This window comes from Talpa occidentalis, unplaced genomic scaffold, assembly GCF_014898055.3.
Source record: "Talpa occidentalis isolate TD23 unplaced genomic scaffold, MPIMG_talOcc4v2.1 talOcc4.12, whole genome shotgun sequence".
In the NCBI taxonomy this organism is placed as follows: domain Eukaryota; kingdom Metazoa; phylum Chordata; class Mammalia; order Eulipotyphla; family Talpidae; genus Talpa; species Talpa occidentalis.
Window position 1 is genome coordinate 28,259,212 of NW_023601212.1, and position 22,097 is coordinate 28,281,308.

Consider the following 22,097-nt stretch of genomic DNA (forward strand, 5'->3'; position numbering starts at 1 on the left):
TTAAGGGACTCTGGTGTAATTAAGAAGACAGTAAAGAAACTAAATGATTAGTATTTAATTTACAAATAGACTGAGAGGTGTGTACAGAACATATATGGGGCACAAAGGATGTGTACTAACTCAGCCACAGAGAAGGGGAAGAGCAGAAAACTTTTTAAAAAAAGATTTATTTATTTATACATATAAGAACTGGGGTATAGGCCAGAGGTGGGGGTGGTGGTGAGAGGACTCACCAGAGATAGAGTGGGGAACAGAACAGGCTGATTGACTGAAGTACACTGCTGAGGGGAGCAGCAGGTGAGTCAGGAGAGGTCTGTTGCGCCAAATGGGTAGCTGGCCCCTGGGGTATCAAACTCTTGCTGCAGAGGCTGCGGACACCTTCAAAGATTACATCTTAACCCCTTGCGCCACCAGGGAGGCCCAAGAGCGGAAAACCTTGAGTAGGTGCTGCTTGAACCAGGTGTTAAATATTGAGTCAGCCATGAAAGGGGCTAGGGTGGTAGTGGAAGAATACACTCTGGGGCTGGCATATTTAAAGGCTACTGGTAAAATAACCCAAAGCTCAGACATTTATTCCTATACTGCAATATTTCAAGATCTGTGTTAGATCAGGCCTATTCCATTATAAAGTGTTCATCATTCTGACCTGTAATGAGAAAAACAAAGGCAACGGGGTTGTCAGAAACTTACATTGTACCTAATTTTAAAAAATTTTACAATTACAAACAGTCTTACTTTTTGTTTTTGTTAAATGTTCTTTTTAAAAATGAAATGATGGTGATACTACACAGTTGTGTCTTCCTTTAATGTTTAATTTGGAAAAAATGGGTCATTTTTCATGAACTATTCCAATTTTTATACGTTTTTTCTTTTTAAACTGGTCCATGATATTTAAGAATCAAGCTCTCCAAAGTGCTAGAGGATTAGAACCCTCTGGAAAGTCCTAAAAAAGAAACCTGACTCTCTTATGTTACCTTTACTTAAGTAAATCAGAATTTCTGAGGTAGAGTTTAGGAATTTGCCTTTTTATACAACTTATTTGCTTTAGAAAACACCCTGACTTGGGAGCAATTAGCAAGCTAACTACCTCACCCTGGCTGCTTGGGCTGCTGCTCTGAAGTCAGATAATCTCATTTGCTTTTCTCTCAGCATTTAGATTCACTGAAAATTAGAACTACCTGAGTTCAAGGCCCTGATTTTGTGGCAGAGGGACTACATGACTCACACAAAGCTCCCCAACAGAACTGGGACTTGTGCTCACTGCTAGTTTCCATACACACTTTCCTAGGAGGAACAGGTACCTGTGACATGTCCCTGCATCCTTCTTTTACCCCTTCTATCTGAGTCAGCGTGTGCTTCTCGCTACTGTGTATTCACTTTTTATTGGTTCACACAAATTGGTGAAGTGAGACAGGTTTTTAATATTCACACTTGACACAGAAGGAAAGAGTCCACATGACAAAGGGACTCACCCAGCTGCCTTAGCGAGCTCTGGCTGCCATAACAAACTACCACAGACTCGGTGGCTGGAGCGACAGAATTTATTTCCCACAATTTTGGAGGCTGGGAAGTCCAAGATCATAGGACTGGCTGATTTGGTCAAGGGGAAGAGGGCTGTCTTCCTGGCCTCCTCACAGTGTCCACACAGTGCTGGGTGGGGTGCTGGGTGGAGTGCAAGCTCTTTGGTCTCTTCCTGCCTTGTGACCTCATCTAGGCCTAATTACCTCCCTAAGGCCCCTTCTCCAAACGCCATCACACTATGGGGATCAACATACGGGAACTTTGGGGAGGACACAATGCAATCAGCAGCAACAGTTCCAGAACTACGCCAGAACCCAACATAACTGGGTTAGGTAACACTGCAGGACCATGTGTGGGGTCTCCACTGGGAGGGGCTCTGCAGTATGAAATACCAGGCTGGGCAGCAGCGTGAGAGAGGTATGGAGATGACTGAAGGGGCAAGTGACATGACAGGAAACAGCACCCTAGGGTTACAGACACGATGACCTTACATCTGGTTGAGCAGAGGAAGAAAGAAAATGTTTCCAACAGGTAGATTTTGGAGAAAGGACGTTGCAGACATAGGAAGAGCTCTGTAATGGGAATGCCCAAGTTGTCTTTGGGGAATGGGGCTGGGTCAGTTTAAAGACGGGAAATGGACATGCCACTGAGTAAAATTTCATTTTCTATGTACACCATCTCCTCCTTTTTGCACGGTAGAGTTCCTGTCCTCTCTTTATTTGGTTAAACCTAAAGGGTCTAGCCAGTGCTCTGCAAAGGGTGGTACATAAATCAGCCAGCTTTTGAAAGGAAACAAAGCCAGTTTAGCCCCTGCCCGGGGAGGCCGGATCAGTTGTGAAATGGGGCAGGAGAACATTTCCTCAGTGCAAGTGCAAACGCCGTGGTGGAGCAAGAAGGCAGAGCGAGGCAGGTCTCCTGCTAGTGATCAGAAACTGAAGAAGAAAGAAAAATGATCTTTTCCTAAAACACACGAGGAAGGAAACCTGGGCTTTAAGGTAACGTGGTCTTTATAGGTCTCCAGCGGGAAGCAACGCTCTCTGGTTAGAGTGGCCACAGGAGAGAAGGGGAAGGTCGAGGCCTGGAAAGTCGGGGTCAAGTGTGCAAACCCCGCGCGGCACAGGCGAGGACAGGGCTAGTAGCCGCGCTCCCTGGCAAGGGGCGCGCCGTGCACAGGGGTCGGGAGAGAGGGAAGACTGTCTCGCTTAGAACTTTCCCAGCCTCGGGGAAACCTTCTGCAAACCTGCCCGGGCTCGGAACCATTCATCTTGTTTTTAATAAAACCATTTTCAGAACCAAAAAAGAGGGCGGCACCCAAAGGAATCTGAAAAATAGCCGCAGGGTGGAGGGAGCGGGGCGTGGCTGTATCTGGAGGCTGCAGGCGGACAGACTAGCGCAGCGCGCACACCGAGCGGCGCCGGGAGCCGGGGGCCGCCGCGAGCTCCAGCCACCGGGCGGAACCGCGGCTCGGGCGCCCCGCCGCGCACACCCCGCGCCTCACGGCCGCAGGGTCCCCACAGGGGGCGGGGCCGCCAGCGCCGGAGGCGGGGCCTGGAGGGGGCGCGGGACTGGGCGGGCGCGAGGAGCCGGCTCTTCTGCATCCTGATTGGCTCTTGGTGGAACAGGGGGCGGTGTCTCGGGGCGGCTCCGCGGGCCGGCATTGGAGGCCGGAGAAGGAGGGCGTGGTTCTGTGAAGTCAGTTCCGGTTGGTGTAAAACCCCCCGGGGCGGCGGCGAACGGGCTTCAGACGCTTCTGGGTCGCGGTGGTGGACGCTCCGGACCGTGCGGGTGAGCGTGAGAGCCGAGCGCCAGCGCGACCCGGCGAGACATGGCGGCCACTGGGACTGCGGCCGCCGCGGCCACGGGCAAGCTCCTCATCCTGCTGCTGCTCGGGCTCACCGCGCCCGCCGCGGCGCTGGCCGGCTACATCGAGGTGGGGACCGGGAGCGCGCCGGAGCGGGGGCTGTGTCGCCGGCCGTGGGAGCGCGGCCTGCGGGCCGGCCGGCGGGGCCCGGGCGGACCGGACTGGGGGCGCGGCGCGGGGGTGGAGGGGCTGGGGGTCCGGCGCTGCGGCGGGTCCGGCGCGCCCTCCCCCGCCCGCGCGCCCGCCCTCCCGCGCGCCCTGCTTGGCGCAGTGCTTAGCGCTGGAGGTCGGGCTGCCTCCGCCGCCGCAGAGGCCAAATGAAAGGCATCGGGGGGCGCCCCAGCCCCCATCCCACCCGCGGCGCCGCCACATCCCCCTGGGGACCCCGCGCGCCTCCGACGCCCACCCCGCCCTCCCCCGGGACAAAGCGAGACTCTGCCACTGCGCCCTGCGGCCCCGCGGGCTCTCCGCGGCTCCGGACCCTGGGGCGGCCCCACGCAGACCCCAACCCCGGGGCTGAGGGGGGCAGCGCGCTCCCCGCACACGGGGTGCGCTCCCCACCTGGAGCGGTAGACGCAGCCTTTGTTGGCGAGGAGGTTCTGGCTGTGGGCGCGCAGGCTTCCCGGCTCGGCCCTTGGCGGAGAGCTGCGCTTCTGGGGCGAGCGACGCTCGGGCTGCGCGGCGAGGCAGCTCCTGCACCAGCAGCGGGTGTGCCTGCAGCCTCCTTCCTCTGTCCTCCCTCTCCAGTGGATCCACAGCCCTGGCACCAAGCCCTGCGGAGGAATTGCTACATGGAGCTGTTTGCCCAAGTCTAGTAAACAAGGGGGAACTACCCCAGCCCCCGTCCCACGCTTGTGTTTGCTGCCTTTTGTAGGGGATTTCTGCGAGGGAAGGTACGCGTGAATGCGTAGTGAAAACTCTTGTTTGATCGTACTTTTTTGGTGTCAGGATTAAGTAGTTGTGCTGCACCTGATCACCCCGTAAACATCTTTGTGCTGCGAGGCGGTTAAGTGGCCTGGATTCCTGGGTGGTTGGCTGGAGTTCAGGTTGGGGGAGCAGGCAGGCGTGCTGGGGTCCCTGTGGGTTGTGCAGTGTGCCCTGGAAGCCGCCGCTGTACCGACACTTCTCTGTTGACTGGCATTCTGGACATAGTGCTTGAATTGTAGGAGCAGGAATGTATTTGCCGGTGTAGTTTCTTTCTTTTCCCGCCTCACTGTTTTGAAACGACAATTGATTTCTGCGTATTTAGTTAATTTCAGGGAGAAGTGAATCTGGATTTGATTACATAGGCGTTGACTGAGCACTTTCTAAGAAAAACCCCAAGTTAGAATGTGTTCTACAGAATGTTTAGATACTTCCACGGGTAAAATAAATCTAGGACGAAAGCCCGGTGGAATGGCTTAAAATGTTTGTATTCATTCTGCTTAAAGCTGTAGGATTCTTTAGGGGAAGAGAAGAGAAGTCTTAAATAGAGATAGTTAATGTTTACATATACGTGCTTTCAGATTATGGTAATTGTAGTCTGTACACAATGGTTAGATTTGTCTCTCTGATCCCAGATAGGATGTGGGGTGAAAGCAAGCTAGATCAGAATGGCTAGACCAGAGAATTTTAATTCTCTAAAATAGCATTTTCTGGTTACTTCTGATTTTTGGAACTATATTTTTGCCATGCTCAACTAAATTATCTTTCAAATGGTTTTTCCTTTTGCCAATTAGGCAGAATTTTATTCATGTGTATATAATTTGGTTTTATTTGTCAGGAAAATGACACCTTAAACCTTAATTCAGAGAATGGCCTAAATCAGGATGTCTTTGGGAAGGTCCCCATTGAGATGAGCCAAAGGGATTCTAGCCAAATCCCTGATCACGTTGCTTGGCACAGAATTATTGATTGGCGAATCTTTAGTGTTCCTTGGTGTTGACTGAGTTAATCTCTTACACCTGTTTAAAAAGAAAAAAACACCTCTGTTCTTAGAGCCACTTCCTCTTTTATATATGAGACAAGTTCTTTTGGGTGCATGCTCCCATTTGGGATTCTCAGACAGTATTATGTGGAAACTCTGCATGCTGTACAATGGACATGGAGGCTTCTGAGAGCCAGGATTGCAGTTTATTCCGCCACTTTAAAAGTAACTGGGCCATTTGATAGCCAATTTCAGGAAACTCAAAAGTGTGACAACCGAGACTGAGGCTAAAGCCTGCTTTACGTTAGCATTTCCAACTGGTTTTGACTTGTTGAGCTACTAAGGCTTTTGGTAGGAATATTGTGATTTTACAGGGTATTTATAGGATGGGAATATCATCATTTTGTCGGAACTACTAAAGGTCTTTTGATAAATATAAGCTTTATCAATCAGGTCTTTCTTTCCTAGAGGGAATTTGTTTCATCTTAAAGCCGAACTGTCTCATAGAATTACCACATGTGACTTCTGAGCTTGCAGTGTGGCTAGTTTGAGTGAGGAATAAATTTCCCATTTTATTTAATTTTAATTAATTAAAAACTGATACTTCAGTGATTGGAAACTTAACTATGAAACAACTTGATTATGTGAATCTACCACTTCAGCTGTACAGTTTATGAAATGTACATACAGATCAAGTATTTCCTATGAAAATTTAGCATCTGAATTGAGATGTGTAAAATGCACACCAGGTTTTGGAGATTTCTAGGGAAAAAATTGTAAAATATATCATCAACTTTATGTTGAAATATATTGAAATGAAAACATCTCAGACATTGGATAAGCAAAAAATCTTATATTAATTTAACCTGTCTTAATTTTTAATGTGGCTGCTAAAAAGTACTACATTATGATTCACATTACACTTCTACTACACACAGAGCTAATGTCTTGTGTGAAGTCGGGACTGCATGGATGGTTTTATTAGCACATTTTATTGCTGTTTTTCCCCTCAAAATAGTCTTGCGTGGAGGTGGTTTAATATGATCTTCAGTGTTTTTTAGGAAAATTTATGAATATTTTTTCCTGTTTTTTCAGTTAAAATTTTTATTTAGAAATTCAGGTTTAAGCAAAAATTGTACAACTCTTACCCTTTACTCAGATTTGCCAATTGTTCACATTTCCCCAGTCAATCCTTACTTTATCATCAATTATAAATATTTTTGCTAAGCTTTGAGAGTAAGTTGCCTACATCATACCGTTAACTTCTGAAAATTTCAGTGTATATATGCTAGGCACCAACGGCACTGTCTTATATAACTTTGTAGTTATCAACTTAAGAAATTTAACATTGATGCAATACTTTGATCAGATCTACTGTCTGTATTCATTTTGTCATTTGATCCAATACCTATCCTCTCTAGCATTCAAAACAGTCATTTTTATTTTTTTTTTTTTTTTTTTTTTTAATAAATTTTATTGTTATATTCCCCATACAATTGCTCCCCATTCTTGACCCATCAATCCTCCCTCCCGCCCCTAAAAGTGTCTCTGGTTCATGTTTTTTGTTGATTTTGATTTTTCACTTTCTTATAGTTTTTCATTTTCCTGGTCCATTATTTAAGTTTTTCTAGATTCTGCTATGAGTGAGACCATCCGGTATTTTTCCTTTTCTTTTTGCTTATTTCGCTGAGCATGATCCTTCCAGCGCCATCCATGTTGCAAATTGCATGTTTTATCTTTTTTGAATGCTGAAGTAAATTCCCATGGTATATATTACCACATCTTCTTGATCCAGTCATCTATTTTGGGCATTTGGGTTGTTTCCAAAGCTTAGCTATTGTAACAGTGTGCTATATAACATAGGGGTGCATGTTCTTAATTGATGTTTCTGTGTCCTTTGGGTAATATTAGGAGTGGATTGCTGGTCATATGAAGCTCTATGTTTAGTAGGTCCAGAAATCTCTCACACAGCTTTCCACGTGGTTGGACCAGTTTGCACTCCACACAACAGTGCAGAAGATTCCTTTTCTCACACCTCGCAAATTTGTTGTTCTAAGTCTTTTTTTAATATGTGCCATTTCAGGTGTAAGATGTTATCTCATGGTAGTTTTGATTTGCATTTCCCTATGACAAGTGATGTTTGAACATTTTTTCATATGCTGTTCCATTTGCATTTCCTCTTCAGAGAAGTTTCTTTTAAGCTCTTCTGAAAACCAGTCATTTTTAGAGCTAAAGAGCTTTAGAATTTTTGACAGTAGTATGTGAAGGGTTATTAATTTTTCCCAAATATAAAAATCATATTTTTAACTTAATACTGTTTGACTTTGGGAAAATCAAAACTTAAAAATCGTTTGTGATTCTTTTTTCTCCCTTGCTGAATTCTCAGGCTTTTGCGCTTTTTTTTTTTTTAAATGGAAGAAAAAAAATTTTACAGCATGCAAAATAAAACCAAAAAAAAAAAAGACAGACAAAAAATTATGTATGTACTACATATTCATTGTAAAAATAAAAAATACAGATTAAATGGTAAAATGGGAAATCTGAAATCATTTTCTTTTTAAAGATTTATATATTTATACATACAAGAACTGGGGTACAGGCCAGAGGTGTTGGGGGTTGAGAGGATTCACCAGAGACAGAGTGGGGAGCAGAACAGGCAGATCTACTGAAATGCACTGCTGAGGGGAGAAGGAGAGGTCAGGAGAGGTCTACTGTGCCATGTGGGTAGCTCCCTGGCCAGGGATCGAACTTGTGCTGCAGTAGCTGTGGATAGTTTCATAGTTGGCTTCTTAACCCCTTGCGCCATTATGGAGGCCCTGAAGTCATTTTCTAAGGAAATTTGCACTGTAAACATTTTGGTGGTATATATTCTTCAAATTGATCAGATACATACTATTTTCTAAAAGTGGCATATATTTCATATTGAAGCTGACTCCTAAAAATTATTTTGAATTGTCTTAAAATGAACTACTGAAAGAAAATAATTTTCTGTGTGATAAAGTGTCGGAGTAAATCTTTGTATAGTAATTTTTTCTTTGGAGGGCTCTATTAGAGAGAATTCAAGATTGCCTAATACCTAATTTTCATGAGTTGATTTTTAGTGAAATAAACTAGATTCCTTGGCAGTTAAATTTAGTGCAGTGTATGTGCCTGATTTATGACCTAAGATGAAAAGTGAACCATGTAGGTACATTAGATAGAAGTGGGTTCCAGTCTTTTGTCAAGTACAACTAGTAATTATTTTTACTAAGAAAATTTTTGTTAAGTAAGAATCATGAATTTTTTTAATGAAATCTTTTTAAATAGCTAATCTATTTTTAAAATATGAGTTCATTTGTTACTCATCCTACGTTGTTTACTGAGCCACTGCTAGGAGGAGGTTAATGCTAAACAGTGCGATAGTAAACACAAATATGCATAATGCTTTTTAATTCTACAAGATGTACTTGATTGTGATTTCTAGGTCCCACCTCCAGAGATTTTCATTGAGTACATCTGGGATTCTCATTTTCAAATGCTCCCAGATGATTTCTTATGTGTGAGTGGAGAAAAACAAAACAGAACTCCAGCAAACAGAAATCATTTAGGTGCATCATGTAAGTCCCGAACAGCCTAGTGGATTCTCATCCACCTAAAAGGGGGAGAGGCCTTAGTTGTCAGATCATGCAGCAGTGCCAGGCCATGGAGCTATCCCTCAAGTCCTAGGTTGATTTTGCTTTCCAAGGTGTTTCATAATGTTTGTCTTTTGGTTGCATATTTCTTTTTACTCTTGTCTACCTCTCTTTCCCACTGGAAACCACATGCCGTGAATATTTTCTTTGAAAGAAGCAAATTTCGTAGACATTACAATAGATTATGAACCAGTATATACCAAATTGTGGACAGTGGTTATCTTTGCGGGATATGATTACAGGGAGGGGACTTGGCCTTTTACCTTCCCCATGGATTTAAAAAAAAAAAAAAAAAACTTGTAATGCTTTTTAATATAATATGCAAGATATTTTTTTAAGATTTACTTTTATTTACGCATACAAGAACTGGGGTGTAGGCCAGAAGTGTTGGGGGGGGGGTGAAAGGATTCACCAGAGACAAATTGGGGAGCAGAACAGGTAGATCTACTGAAATACACTGCTGAGGGGATTGAACTCATGCTGCAGTGACTAGCAATAGCTTGATAGCACTTAGACTTAAACCCTGTGCCACCAGGGAGGCCCTTTAATATAATATGCAAGATTTAAAAAAAGAAATAGTGAGCTTGTGTTTTATCTTTTAATTTTGACAACTTTAAGAAAATGGCCTCCATAGAGATCCTATGTAGGGGAGTGAGGGAGAACAAGGAGTCTTATCAAAATCAGGGTATAGGATTATTTGGAAGAGAAACACGTACCAGCATTGGATTACAGTCACTGATGGAATGGGTGGGCAAAACATTAGGGAGAAGTTGACATAGAAATAAATACGACTGGGTTAAGATTGTTGGCCAGAGAAAGGTTATTCAGCATTCGGAGCAGACACCTGTGAGAATGGCTCATTGAGCATCATCAGCCCTTTCTCCTCTCCCTCAGCTGAGCACCTCTGTGATTGTGCAATGGCTGCTCTGTCCCCAGAGGTCATGGTATAGTATGATAAGGTCCAGAGGAAGAAGAAATGAACTCTTGTGTATCACCTTTAAGGCTAGAGAAATCGTTCTCAAAGTCCACACACAAAAGAACCCTCAAATCTTAGTGGACAGAACTGTTTCAGATACTTCTAGCCAGACCATACACCCAGAAGGGACCAGTGGAGTGGTGTTGGCCAAGATTTTAGAGTGGATTGTTAAAAGAGGACTGTGGACCTTAGATAACAACCCAAGGTCCACTTTGGGGACTGGTTGGAAAGAGAGAGAACTCATTCAGTTTTACTTAAACTATCTCTGTGTTACAAGCTTGCTGGCGAAATTGAGACATCAGAGAACCTCTCACACAGCACATTTATTAGGGTCTTGGCACTTCATGTTGAGGGATATTACCATCCGGAACAGAATCGCTGCATGGTGGAGAATATGAAATATTTGACTTGAATATGGATGAGCTTTAAGGAAGATATTTAGCCTAGTGGAGAAGAAAATGTGGGATTTAATGGTGGTGGTGAAAAACAAAAGTATTTGAATATTTTACAATTTGTCTAGACTGACGTGCCTTGACTGAAACAGTAGCATTCTCTTTACTCCCTTTAGTTATATTTCTAACATAATATAGTAAATAGAGATACTCATATATTCACCATCCAGTTTTGTTGAATTTTAACTCTTCTATACTTTAGTTTTTTTTTTTTTAAAGAACTAAATCACAGATGCAGAAATAAAACCTGACGATTAAGGACTTCATTTGAACTTTTCCCCATGCCATTAACTTTCCTTTGCAGAAGTAACTCTTAATCTTTTGAGTTGGGAATTTCAGCATTCCCATTCATGTTGTCATGCTGAGAGAGACCCTCTATCTCTTTGGATTCCGAAGAAACTTGCTCAGGCTCTTAGAGTTATAATAAATATTTGTTCATCGGGGCAGTGTTCATTGTTTGAGCATCTGACAATGATTTAAGAAGGTAAGAATGCTGACATACTTGAGCTGAAAGTAAAGATAGCCCCATACTCAGGAAACTGCCAAACATCCTGAGCATGCTTACAGCCCCCCCCCCCGCCCTGCACTGACAACCCTTAGTGTTTTGTGCTTTTTTAAATTTAAAAATACACAAAAGGTACGTGCCAAATGCACAAAAGAAAAAGACTTGTAGCTCAGTGTATTTTCATAAAACAGATACTTGTATAACCGCTGCCAAGGTCAAAAACCAGAAAGTTCCCATCTCCCTCATTCCTACCTCCCAGTAACTATTTCCCTGACTTTTATGGTCATTACTTTTGCTTTTCTTTTACCATCCAGGCATTCCTAAACTCCAAATTTTTTCTGCTTTGTAGCTTTCTGGAAATGGCTCTCTCATTATGTATTCTTACCTGGCCTCTTTCACTGCACTGTTTCTGAGTCCTGTATTGTTGAATGCAGCTGTGGTTCTTTCATTTCCATTGCTGAATAGTATTCCTTGAAGAAATCACAGTTGGTTCTGCTGTTGACAAATACCTGGGATGTTAACCAGCGTGTGGTTATTGAGAAAATGCTGTTTTCTCTCTGACTTGTCCTTTCATTCTCAATGTTTTTTGAATAAGTTCTTAATTTTGATGTCTAATATCCATTAAGAAAATTACGGTATGTGCTTTTTGTGTCCTATACGACAATTTCTTTTCTTACCTTTAGGGGTTGAAGTTATTTTCTATTAGAGCTTTTTGTTTTGCCTGTCACATTTGGAGTTGCAGTTTGTCTGAAACTGATTTTTGTGTAGAAGTGAAATACTGTTTTTTTTTAATTATTATTTTTATCTTTTCCATGTGGATATCTAGCTTGTACCATATGGCTATCCAGCTTGCACGATTTACCGTCAAGGTCATCCTTTCCCTTCTGCCACTATACCACCTTCCATATTAATATCTCTGTATAGGTGAGGCTGATTTTGGACTTTCTTCATCCTTTTAGTTTCATTTCTATCCTTGTATCTAATCCATTTCTCTTAGTAGCTACTTTTTTTTTTAAGATTTATTTATGCATACAAGAACTGGGGTGTAGGTCAGAGGTATGTGTGGGGGTGAGAGGATTCATCAGAGACAGTGGGGTGCAGAACAGGCAGATGTACTGAAATATGCACTGCTGAGGGGAGCAGTGAGCAAGACAGGAGAGGTCTGTGGTGCCATGTGGGTTAGCTCCCTGGCTGGGGATCGAACTCATGTTGGAAGTGTCTGGCGATAGTTTGATAACACTGTGTCTTTTTTGTGGGACCCTCGCTGGTGGCCGGGATTGAACTGGCGCTGCAGAGGCTGCGGGCAGCCTCGCAACCCAGAGCTCAACCGCTGCGCCACTAGGGGAGATCCGATAACACTGTGTCTTTAACTGCTGTGCCATCAGGGAGCCTGTAACTACTTTCTTAATTAGATTTTATATCTACTAGAGCAAACCCTTTCACCTTCGTTTTCTGCAGTAGTGTCTTGGCTATGCTGTGGCCCTGTTCTTTCCATATACATCTGCCACATTGAACCCAAAACAGCCAGCTGTTGGAATTGTGCTTGGAATTGCATTGAGTGTAGTTCAATTGGAGAAAATTGACATTTTTCTAATGTGGAGTGTTCCACTGCAGAAACATGGCATATACCTTTATTCAGGTACTCTCTAAATTACCCCCAGTGTTCTACAGTTTTCTGCAGCAGTCTTGTATGTCACATCTGGTGTTAGATTTATTCACAGGTATTTGGTTTTTTTTAAATGCTATTGTAAATAGCATCATTTTGCCTTTTTTTTGATTGTAGAAATGCAGTTGATATTTTTGCATTGACCTTGTATCCCATAGTCTTGCTAATAAGCTTGTCTACAAGTCCTAATAATTTACAATTTGAATATATTCTGTGAATCATAACAATTTTATTAAAATTCTTGCCTCCTTTCTCTCTGCTTCCTCTCCTTCCCCTCCCCCTTTCGGTCTATTTTTCTGCTTTGCTGCACTGGTGGCTAGGGCTTATAAAAGGTTCTAGAGGAGTGAAAATAGCTGCTATCTTCATTGAACTCCTGGTCTCAGTGGGAAACTATATTTTACCATTTATGTGATATTTGTAGGTTTTTTCAGTAGATATCATACACTATCACATTGAGCTCTTTTAGTCTAAGTTTGCCAGAGATTCCTTGTCATGAATGAATGTATTTTTTTCAAACACTTTTCTTTCCAACTATGAAGATGATCATGATTTTTCTCTTTAATTTTGATAGTGTGAAATATATTGATTTTTTAAATATGTAAGCAGCTTTGCATTTTTGAAGTGAGCAAGAAATACTTTATTTTCTGGGTTTAGTTAGCTAAAATTTTGTTCAGGATCTTTACCTCCATACTTGAGACTGGGTTTGACCTGCAATTTTTCTTTAATGTTATGCTTACTAGGCTTTAGTTTCAAAGTTGTTGGCCTCATAAGGGGAGAGAGGGGACAGGAATATTGCTTCTCTTTCTATTCTGTGTTATATTTTCTAAAAGATTGAGATGATTTAAGTGTTTGGAAAAAATTTCCCAGTGAACCCATGTGGTATTTCTTGATGGTCATGTTTGCAGTTAGGGATTTAGTTTATTTACTAGTTGTAGGATTATTCATATCTTCTTGTCTAAACTTGGTTAAATTTATTTCACCTGACTGTTTAAATTGCCATTGTTTGAAGTAAAATCTGTGGCAACGTTCCCTTTTACATTCCGGGTTTTGATTATTTTTGTCTTTTTAAAAAAAGTCTGTCTTCCGGGCCTCCGGTGGCGCAGCGGTTGAGCGCTGGGTTGCGAAGCTGCCCACAGCCTCTGCAGCGCCGGTTCGATCCCCGGCTGCTCCCCAGCCACCGGAGGAGGGTCCCACATGGCGCGCAGACCTCTCCTGCCGCCCACTGCTCCCCTCAGCAGTGTACTTAGGTCCTTCTGCCTGTTCTGCTCCCAGCTCTGCTGGTGAATTCTCTCACCCTCCCGCGCTTTGACTGTACCCAGTGCATGTATAAACAAACAAACAAATAAATAAATAAGACATGCCTCTATAAAAAAAAAAACAAAACAAAACAAAAAAAGTCTGTCTTCCCAGGTCTTCGTAGTCTTTTTAAATAAAAAACAATTTTGGGTCTTGTTGGTTGTCTTGTGTTTTTATTTTCCATTGCATTATTTTTGCTCATTATTATTTTATCCTTCCTGCTTTCCATGGGTTTAATTTGTTCTTTTTCTAAAATTTGAGATGACTGCTTTATCCAGTATTTAGATAAGATATCCTTTCTCTTCTAATGTATTCAATAAAGCTGTAAGTTTTCCTCTGAATAGGACTCTAGCTGCAGTTTACAGGTTTTTTTCAGTTTTCTACTTAATTAACTTCTGGAAAATTTGAGGTGCAGTTAGCATATATCATTGTGTTAAGTTTGTGTTGAGTTGATATTTATATAGTACAATATGATTATCACAGTAGCATTAGCTAATACCTCTGTCTTGTCACATAATTATTTTTGTGTGTGCCTGGTAAGATTGAGATTTGTTCTATCTCTTTTGAAGTTTTTAATACAGTATTGTGACTGTTGTGAATTACTATGCTGTGCATTAGCTCTCCAGAACTTATTTAATGGTTGCAAGTTTGTATCTGTTACAGGGCAGGAAGAGGAACGCCCTAGAACCCCCAAACCTGCCTCCTCTAAATAGGTTCTGCCATTCCCGCATCAAGACAAAACACGTAAGACCTTCAATGGGAAGGAACTTAATACAATTAGTAATGTATAACAGAGAATATAGTTTATAAATCAAGCTCCCAAAGTTACCCATCCCCTCATGGATAAAAGTCCACCTAGCGGGATTGGCCCAGAACAAGGCCCCCAAAGCCTGCCTCAAATCTAAAGCACCTTTCAATGGGGTCCCATTGAAAAGGATCAGAAACAACCAGACAAGTCTGGGAGGGAAAGAGCGAAATCAAAATCAAGATAAAAGCTGCCATTGTTAACCTCCCCACGGGTCTATCACCCACATCTGTGTCACCCAGCCAGGACCAAGAAGCAAGTGCAGTTTCTTCACATGTCTCTCTGCACCAAGTGCCTCCTTCAGGTCTTCTTGCTCAGCATCCTGCTTCCTTCTTCAGTCTTCAGCTTCTCCTCTCTGCTCAGCTCCACCCTCCCTTGGGTGAGGCAGGGAACCTGAAACTTCCCTTTTCCTGGGCACCACCCTGTTACGTATCCTTAAATAGCATGTAAGTTTTGATGTCCAATATTTTCATTATCATTCACTAAAAAAATTGCTCTCTGCTGTAATTTTTTTCTCCTTCTATAGGCTATTTAGAAGTACATTGTTTAATATCTAAATATGTGTAGATTTTCAGATCATCTTGTTATTTCTAGCTTCACTGCATTGTGGTTAGACTTAATAGCCTTTTTTTTTTTTTTTAAGATTTATTTATTTATTTATACAAGCACTGGGTATAGTCAGAAGCACGGGAGGGTGAGAGAATTCACCAGAGCCAGAGCGGGGAGCAGAGCAGGCAGAAGGACTGAAGTACACTGTTGAGGGGAGCAGCAGGCAGCAGGAGAGGTCTGCGCGCCATGTGGTACCCTCCTCCAGTGGCCGGGGAACAGCCAGGGATAGAACTGGTGCTGCAGAGGCCGCGGGCAGCTTCGCAACCCAGTGCTCAACTGCTGCGCCACTGGGGAGGCCCTGTCTTTGTAGTTTTGACAGATTTTCCTGTGCTTATTTTGAGGCTATTTTACTAGGTGCATAGAACTTTAGAATTCTTATCTCTTTCTGAAGTAATTGAACCTATCATGGTTATAGTTTCATTCTTTATCTCTAGTGAAGCTTTTTCCTTAACAATACTTTGATATTTTCATCTTTTATGCTTAGATGTGTTTGGATGTGTTTATGATTGGTTTTTCTTTTGTTAACTAGTAGCCATAGTAGTCTTTTAGCTAGTATTTAGTCCATTTACATTTAATGCACATGTAATGTAATGTTAATGTAGTTGGGTTTTTATTTACTTTCTTATTTAGTATTTTTTTATTTTTCTGCCAGTTTTATGTTTCTTTTCACCTTACTTAAGTACATCAGAATATTTTATTTCTCTTGGAACATATTTATATAGTCTTTTATTATACTTTAGTGATTAGAAATTTCAATATCTTTCACTTATCAATGTCTTATATTGCTACCTTTACCCTCTTCCTGAACAATAGGACACTTTAATTTCATTTAACCCCCTCTCTACAGCTTTACCATGTATTATATAGTCAAGTGAATTCAAATTAGTGGTTATCAACTCTGGAGTGTTATCACCTTGGGAACTTCTGCAAACCATCAGATACCTGGTTTCCAATTCAGACAGATTAATTACCTCATAGTCTCTTGAGGGATGGGATGCGGGCATTAGTATTTCTTAAAAACTCCTGAGGTAGTTCAAATTTGCAGTGATACCAATAGCCTCTAATTTAGATTTACTGATTTGCATATTCACTTGTTATTTATGCCTCTTGTACCTTTGCCCTCTTGTATCTTTCTGGGATAATTTTTTGTTTTCCAAAACACACTTTTGAATTTTCTTATGTATAGGGTGGCTTGTGATAGTCTTTCACCAAATATCTGTTTCATTATCTTTGTTATTAGATAGTTTCATTAGGAATAGAATTTCTTTCATCATTTTAAAGATCTAACACTATTCCTGATATTTAATATTATCAATATCCTGGTGTTGAATATTGTCAATTATTTATTGGAATTTGCTGTAATTGTTGCTCCTTTGAAGGCAATGTGTCCTTTAGATCTCTGCCTACATATTTTAAACCTTTACTCTTTGAATATGGTTTTCAGCAGTTTTACTATTTCATAACTAGAACTGGATTTAAAATAAGTGTCTTCTGCTTTAAAGTACCTTGAATCTGTTTGATATCTTTTATCAATTTTCAAAAATTTTTAGCTGTTGTGTCTGTAGGTATTTTAATAATTAAGTGAACTCCAGAAATATCTCAGGCATTGTCACTATATCCTCTGTGTCTCTTTATGCCTTATTTGATAGTTTTCTTCTGATGTTTCTGCTTAACTAATAATTTCTTCATTTGTATTGAATCGCTCTGAGGCTTACCTATTGAGTTCTTAGTTTCAGTGTTGTAGTTCTTAGTTTTATAATTTTAAATGGTTTTTAAAATAGTTTCTAGATTGTAGCTGAAATTCTCATGTTTATTTTTTTGTATCTTTGAACATGATAAGTATACCTGGAATTTGGGAGGGATAATTCCAGTAACTTAAGTCCCTGTGCATGTGTTTCTGTTGTCTGTTTTTGCTGGTTTTCATTCATGTTATTTTGTTTCATTTGTCAAGTTATTTTTTATTATGTGCCAGGCATTTTATTTACACCAATGTTTATGGATTAATTTGAGGCCTAGCATAATGTTATCCTCAAGGGAGCTTTTCATTTGCTTTTCCCTGAAGCTCAGAGACACAAGGATCTCTCTCATTTCATGGATTAAGATAATTGGATGCTGAATTGCCAACTTGGTGAAATTCTGTCAAGTTCTGGATTACTCTTCTGGGTTCAGCCTGCTTCAAGGTATCGACTGTAACCCTTTAAGTTCTCCAGGTATACATTCTTTCCCTTCTCCCTATAACCCCTGGATTCTTGTGCCTTCATGCTGTCAAAGGTACAACAGCTACTCTCCAGAATCTTCTAGTGTCCCCAGTGAAAAAAAAGTCCTACAATTCTTTCTCCTCCCTTGAATGGTGACCTAGTAAATCTTCTCTTTTTATATCCCTTAGCGGGTCTCCCTGGTGGCTTAGGGGTTAAGTCTTAGCACTATCACTGCTATGGCCTGAGTTCAATCCTAGCCCAGGGAACTAACCACATATGGTGCAGTAGACCTTTCCTGTCTCGCCTGCTGCTCCCCTTAGTGCATTTCAGTAAATCTACCTGTTCTGCTCCCCATTCTAGTGAATCCTCTCACCCCCTGCACCTCTGACCTTCACCCCAGATCTACGCAAAAAAAAAAAAAAAAAAAAAAGAAAAAAAAAAGTTACATCCCTGAAGCTTTAAAAAGTAAATACTTTGGAAATATTTTATATTTCTTTTCTGGTTGTCTTCATTAGCAAGGTTGATCTGTATTACCTAGTTGGCAGTAACTAATAGTTAATTTCCACAAAGGTAGATATTTACTAAATTTTAACTCAAATATTGAAAACTTTGTAACATTGCTTTAAATTGAATCATCCTCCATGGTTTTGGGGCTCTAACCCCAAATGTCCAATATCCAATCCTCTAAGTTGTTTTCTGTGTCCTAAATTTAGAGTATTTAATGTGATAAGCAAACATCAATGCACAAGAATGCTGTTTACCAAGCATTGGGTGGGTATTTGCAGCAGTTTTGAAACTAATCTGAATATTTGGTTGCATTTTGCCCTTAAAAGAATGGGTGAAAAAAAGAGAAAAGTACTTCTCTTATTGATAAGAAGCAAATTGTTCGATGGGGTTTGTGCCTATTTGGTGCTTTCCTGTTCAAGAGTCTTTGAACTTCAGTGAGCACTCAGTGGATGCAGTTATGTTGAAAATTTATAAAATGCTAGAATTAAGTTTTGGAGATCTTTTTCTTAGAACACCTAGAGTAAATGAAATTTATGTAAATTGTTAGCTTTCTAGCAGCAGGACCCCCAAATAATATGCATGTTTTTGAACTTGCCCATGTTTTTAGGAATATATCATAGTATTTGAAAAACAAGAGTCTTTCTGGTCTATAATTTATTACCATTGTAATTGGATATTTGCATTTCTAATTTTTCTCTAATGTAAACAGTGTGCCATGGATCTCTTTATTCTTTTAACTGTGTCTCAGATTAATATTTAAAAGAATCTTTGACTATAACTTGCTTAAAAGTTGATTTTCCTTGGTAATTGGGTCATCATTATTGGCCCACATTGGTGAAATTACCTGTGCGGGGTACTGTGAAAGAACAAATACCACCACAGCCGAAAGCATCCTATAGTTCTTGGGATGATATGTGAAGAAAGTCTTTTGAATTGTTGGAAAAATGATAGTCAGAACTTCTCTAGACTTTATATTATTTTAATCTAGTGTATCTTTTAAAGCCTATTTATAGAGTTTCCATTTAGCTATTTTACATTTTTACCAGTCACGACATATGAAAGTTGCCCATAATTGTATAACTCAAATGCCATAAATTTTTTTTGGGGGGTGGTGGTGGTGGTGGTGGTAAAATATATATATATATCATAAAATTGGCTGTTTTATCCATTTTTTTGTGTACAGTTCAGTGATAGTGTCATGCAACCATCAGCACTGTCCATCTCTAGAACTTCTCATCTCAAACAGAAACTATTAAATAGTAACTCCCTACTCTTTTCCCAGCTCCTAGAAACCTCTATGAATTTACCAGTGTTGGTGGCCTCATATAAGTGAAATGATACAATATTTATCCTTTTGTATCTGGTTTATTTCACTTAGCATAATGTCTGCAAAGTTCATGTTGTAGTTTGTGTAAGAATTTTCTTACTTTACAATAGCCCATTGTTTGTATAGTCTAGATTCTGGTTAGCAGACACTTATCTGTTCAACCCTACACTTGCATTGTTTCTACTTTTTGACTCTTGTGATTAATGTTGCTATGAATATTGGTGTAGAGGTAATCTCTTTGTGTTCTTGCTTTCCATTCCTTTCCACACAGGTGGAATTGCTGGAATGTGGCAGTTCTAGGTTACTTTCTTGAGGAACTCCCATATTGTTCTCAGTGATACACCATATTACATTCCCACTTGAAAAGAATAAGGATTCTGATTTCTCCATAACATGCTAGCACTTCCTTTCTGTTTTTTGATGATAACCATCCTACTGAGTGTGCAGTGGTATTTCTGTAGTGACCTGCAATGTTGAACATTGTGGCATGTTGAATATTCTTTTCAAAATGTCACTCCTTTTTGAAACTGAATAATGTTCTATTGTGTGTATATGTACACCCCATTTTGTTAACCCATTCATCTGTTAATGGATATTTGAGATGTTTCCACCTTTTTACTTTTGTGAATAATGCTGCTATGTACTTGTATCTGATTTGCTTTCAGTTCTTTTGGGTATGTATTGAAAAGTGGAATTGCTGCATCATAAGGTAATTTTACATTTACCTTTTTTTTAAAGATTTATTTTTATTTATGTATACATAAACCAGGGTGTAGACCAGAGGTTGTGGGGGTGAGAGGATTCACTAGAGACAGAATGGGGAGCAGAACAGGCAGATTTACTGAAATGCACTGCTTAAGGGGACCAGCTGGTAAGACAGGAGCGGTCTACGCCTTGTGGGTTAGCTCGTAGGCTGGGAATGGAACCCATGCCTCAGTGGCTGGTGACAGCTTGATAGCTTTGAGTCTTCCACTCCTGTATCACCAGTGAGGTGCCATTTAACTTTTTGAGAACTGCCGAACTCTTTATCACAGCGGTCACACTATTTCACATTCTCACCATCAGGGCATAAAGGTAACAATTTCTCCACATCCTTACTAACACTTGTTTCCATTTTTTTAGTAATAATTATCCTAATGGGTGTGAAATGGCATCACAAGTGGTTTTAATTTGCATTTCCCAATGACTAGTGATATTGAGCATCATGTTGATCATTCGTATATCTGCTTTGAAGTAATGTCTACGCGGTTCTTTTACCCTTTTTTTGAATGGCTTTTTTGTTATTGATAGGCTTTTGTTGTTTTGTTGTTGATATTTCAGTCCCTTATCAGATAAGTGATTAGCAAATATTTTCTCCTGTGGGTTGTCTTCATTTTTTTTTTTTAAGATTTTATTCATTTATGCATGCAAGAGCTGGGGTGCAGGCCAGAGGTGCTTTGGGGGTGGGGTGAGACAATTCACTAGAGTCAGAGTGGGGCGCAGAACAGGCAAATCTACTGACATACACTGCTGAGAGGAGCAGCGGGCATTTTTAATTTGGATGGAGTCCAACTTAGCTATTTTTGCTTTTGTTGACTGTTCTTTTTGCTATGATAGCTAAATCATTGCCAAATCAAATGTAATGAATTTTCCCTTATGTTTTCTTCTAAGAGTTTTATCTTTGTAACTCTTATATTTAGATCTTTGATCTATTTTGAGTTAATTTTTTTATATGATTTAAAGTCAGTGTCATTCTTTTGCAGGTAACCTGTCCAGTTTTCCAGCAATATTTATTGAAAGACTGTCCTTTCCCAGTTGAATTGTCTTGACATTCTTGTCAAGAAGCATTTGGCCATATATACAAAAGTTTGTTTCTAATTTCTGTATATATCTTTTTCCAGCACCATCAATTGTATTACTGTAGCTTTGTGTTGAGCTTTGAAATCAGAAAGTATGAGTCTTTCAACATTGTACTTTTTTAAGATTGTGAGATTCCATATGAAATTTGGTTTTTTTTTTTAATTTCTGCAAAATATTTTTGCAATTTTAAGGGGGGGAAATTGCATTGAATTAGATTGCCATGAGTGGTATTGTTGTCCTAACAATGGTAATTCTTCCAATCTTAAAATGCCATAGATCATTAAATTCTTCCAATCAAATTTCTCATAATTGACACAGTGCAATTAATTTCAGTTTATATTACGACTTTTGGACATTATGTTTTGGTTGGCTCTCATCATATTGGTCTTCACTGTATTTTCATTTCCAGCTAAATATCACCATTTCCAAATTTTCATTTTAAAATTCTTTTTCAACTTTTCAAGAAACTGGAAGATCAGAAAGCAGTGCTAAAGTAGAAGCAAGCCCCCTTTAGTTAGCAAGGAATTTGGTCTCCCTGACTGTGGGGGTTGTTGCCATTTTTGGCTCATACCCCCATCTGCTCCTGTTACCTCAGTTATCTGTAGGCAGAGTTTTCAGGCTCTGTTGAAACGAGGAGAAAGAGAAAGTTGGCTTGAAAATATTGCAAGAGGAATTATCTCTTGCAATAAATATTTATCACTCAAGGCACATTTCAAATGAACTGAAAGCCACATTTCATAACAGAGTCTTTGATTGGCTGGTTGGATTCTGCCCTAACCCCATCCTCTTTTGAAGAGAATTTCAGCTTAATGCTTTATGAATCTCTCTCTCTCTGTGTGTGTGTGTGTTTTCCCTCCTTATAGCATCTTTCTCAGCAACTCTTCAGAAAAATGATTACTTCAGGCTTGATTTGCTTCCTCAGGATCCACATTAATAAAATATCCTGCTGGGCTATCCT

At 40.5% G+C, this 22,097-nt stretch overlaps 1 protein-coding gene across 1 annotated transcript in view; it reads left to right on the forward strand.

Annotated features, from left to right (window-relative positions):
* The first annotated feature begins 3,293 nt into the window (after nucleotides 1-3,293).
* Nucleotides 3,294-22,097, forward strand: part of APLP2 (amyloid beta precursor like protein 2) — a 70,355-nt gene continuing 51,551 nt past the window's right edge. Inside the window, 1 exon segment of the mRNA XM_037505641.2 lies at nucleotides 3,294-3,451. Within this exon segment, the coding sequence (XP_037361538.1) occupies nucleotides 3,347-3,451 (105 nt within the window). The 5' untranslated portion in view covers nucleotides 3,294-3,346.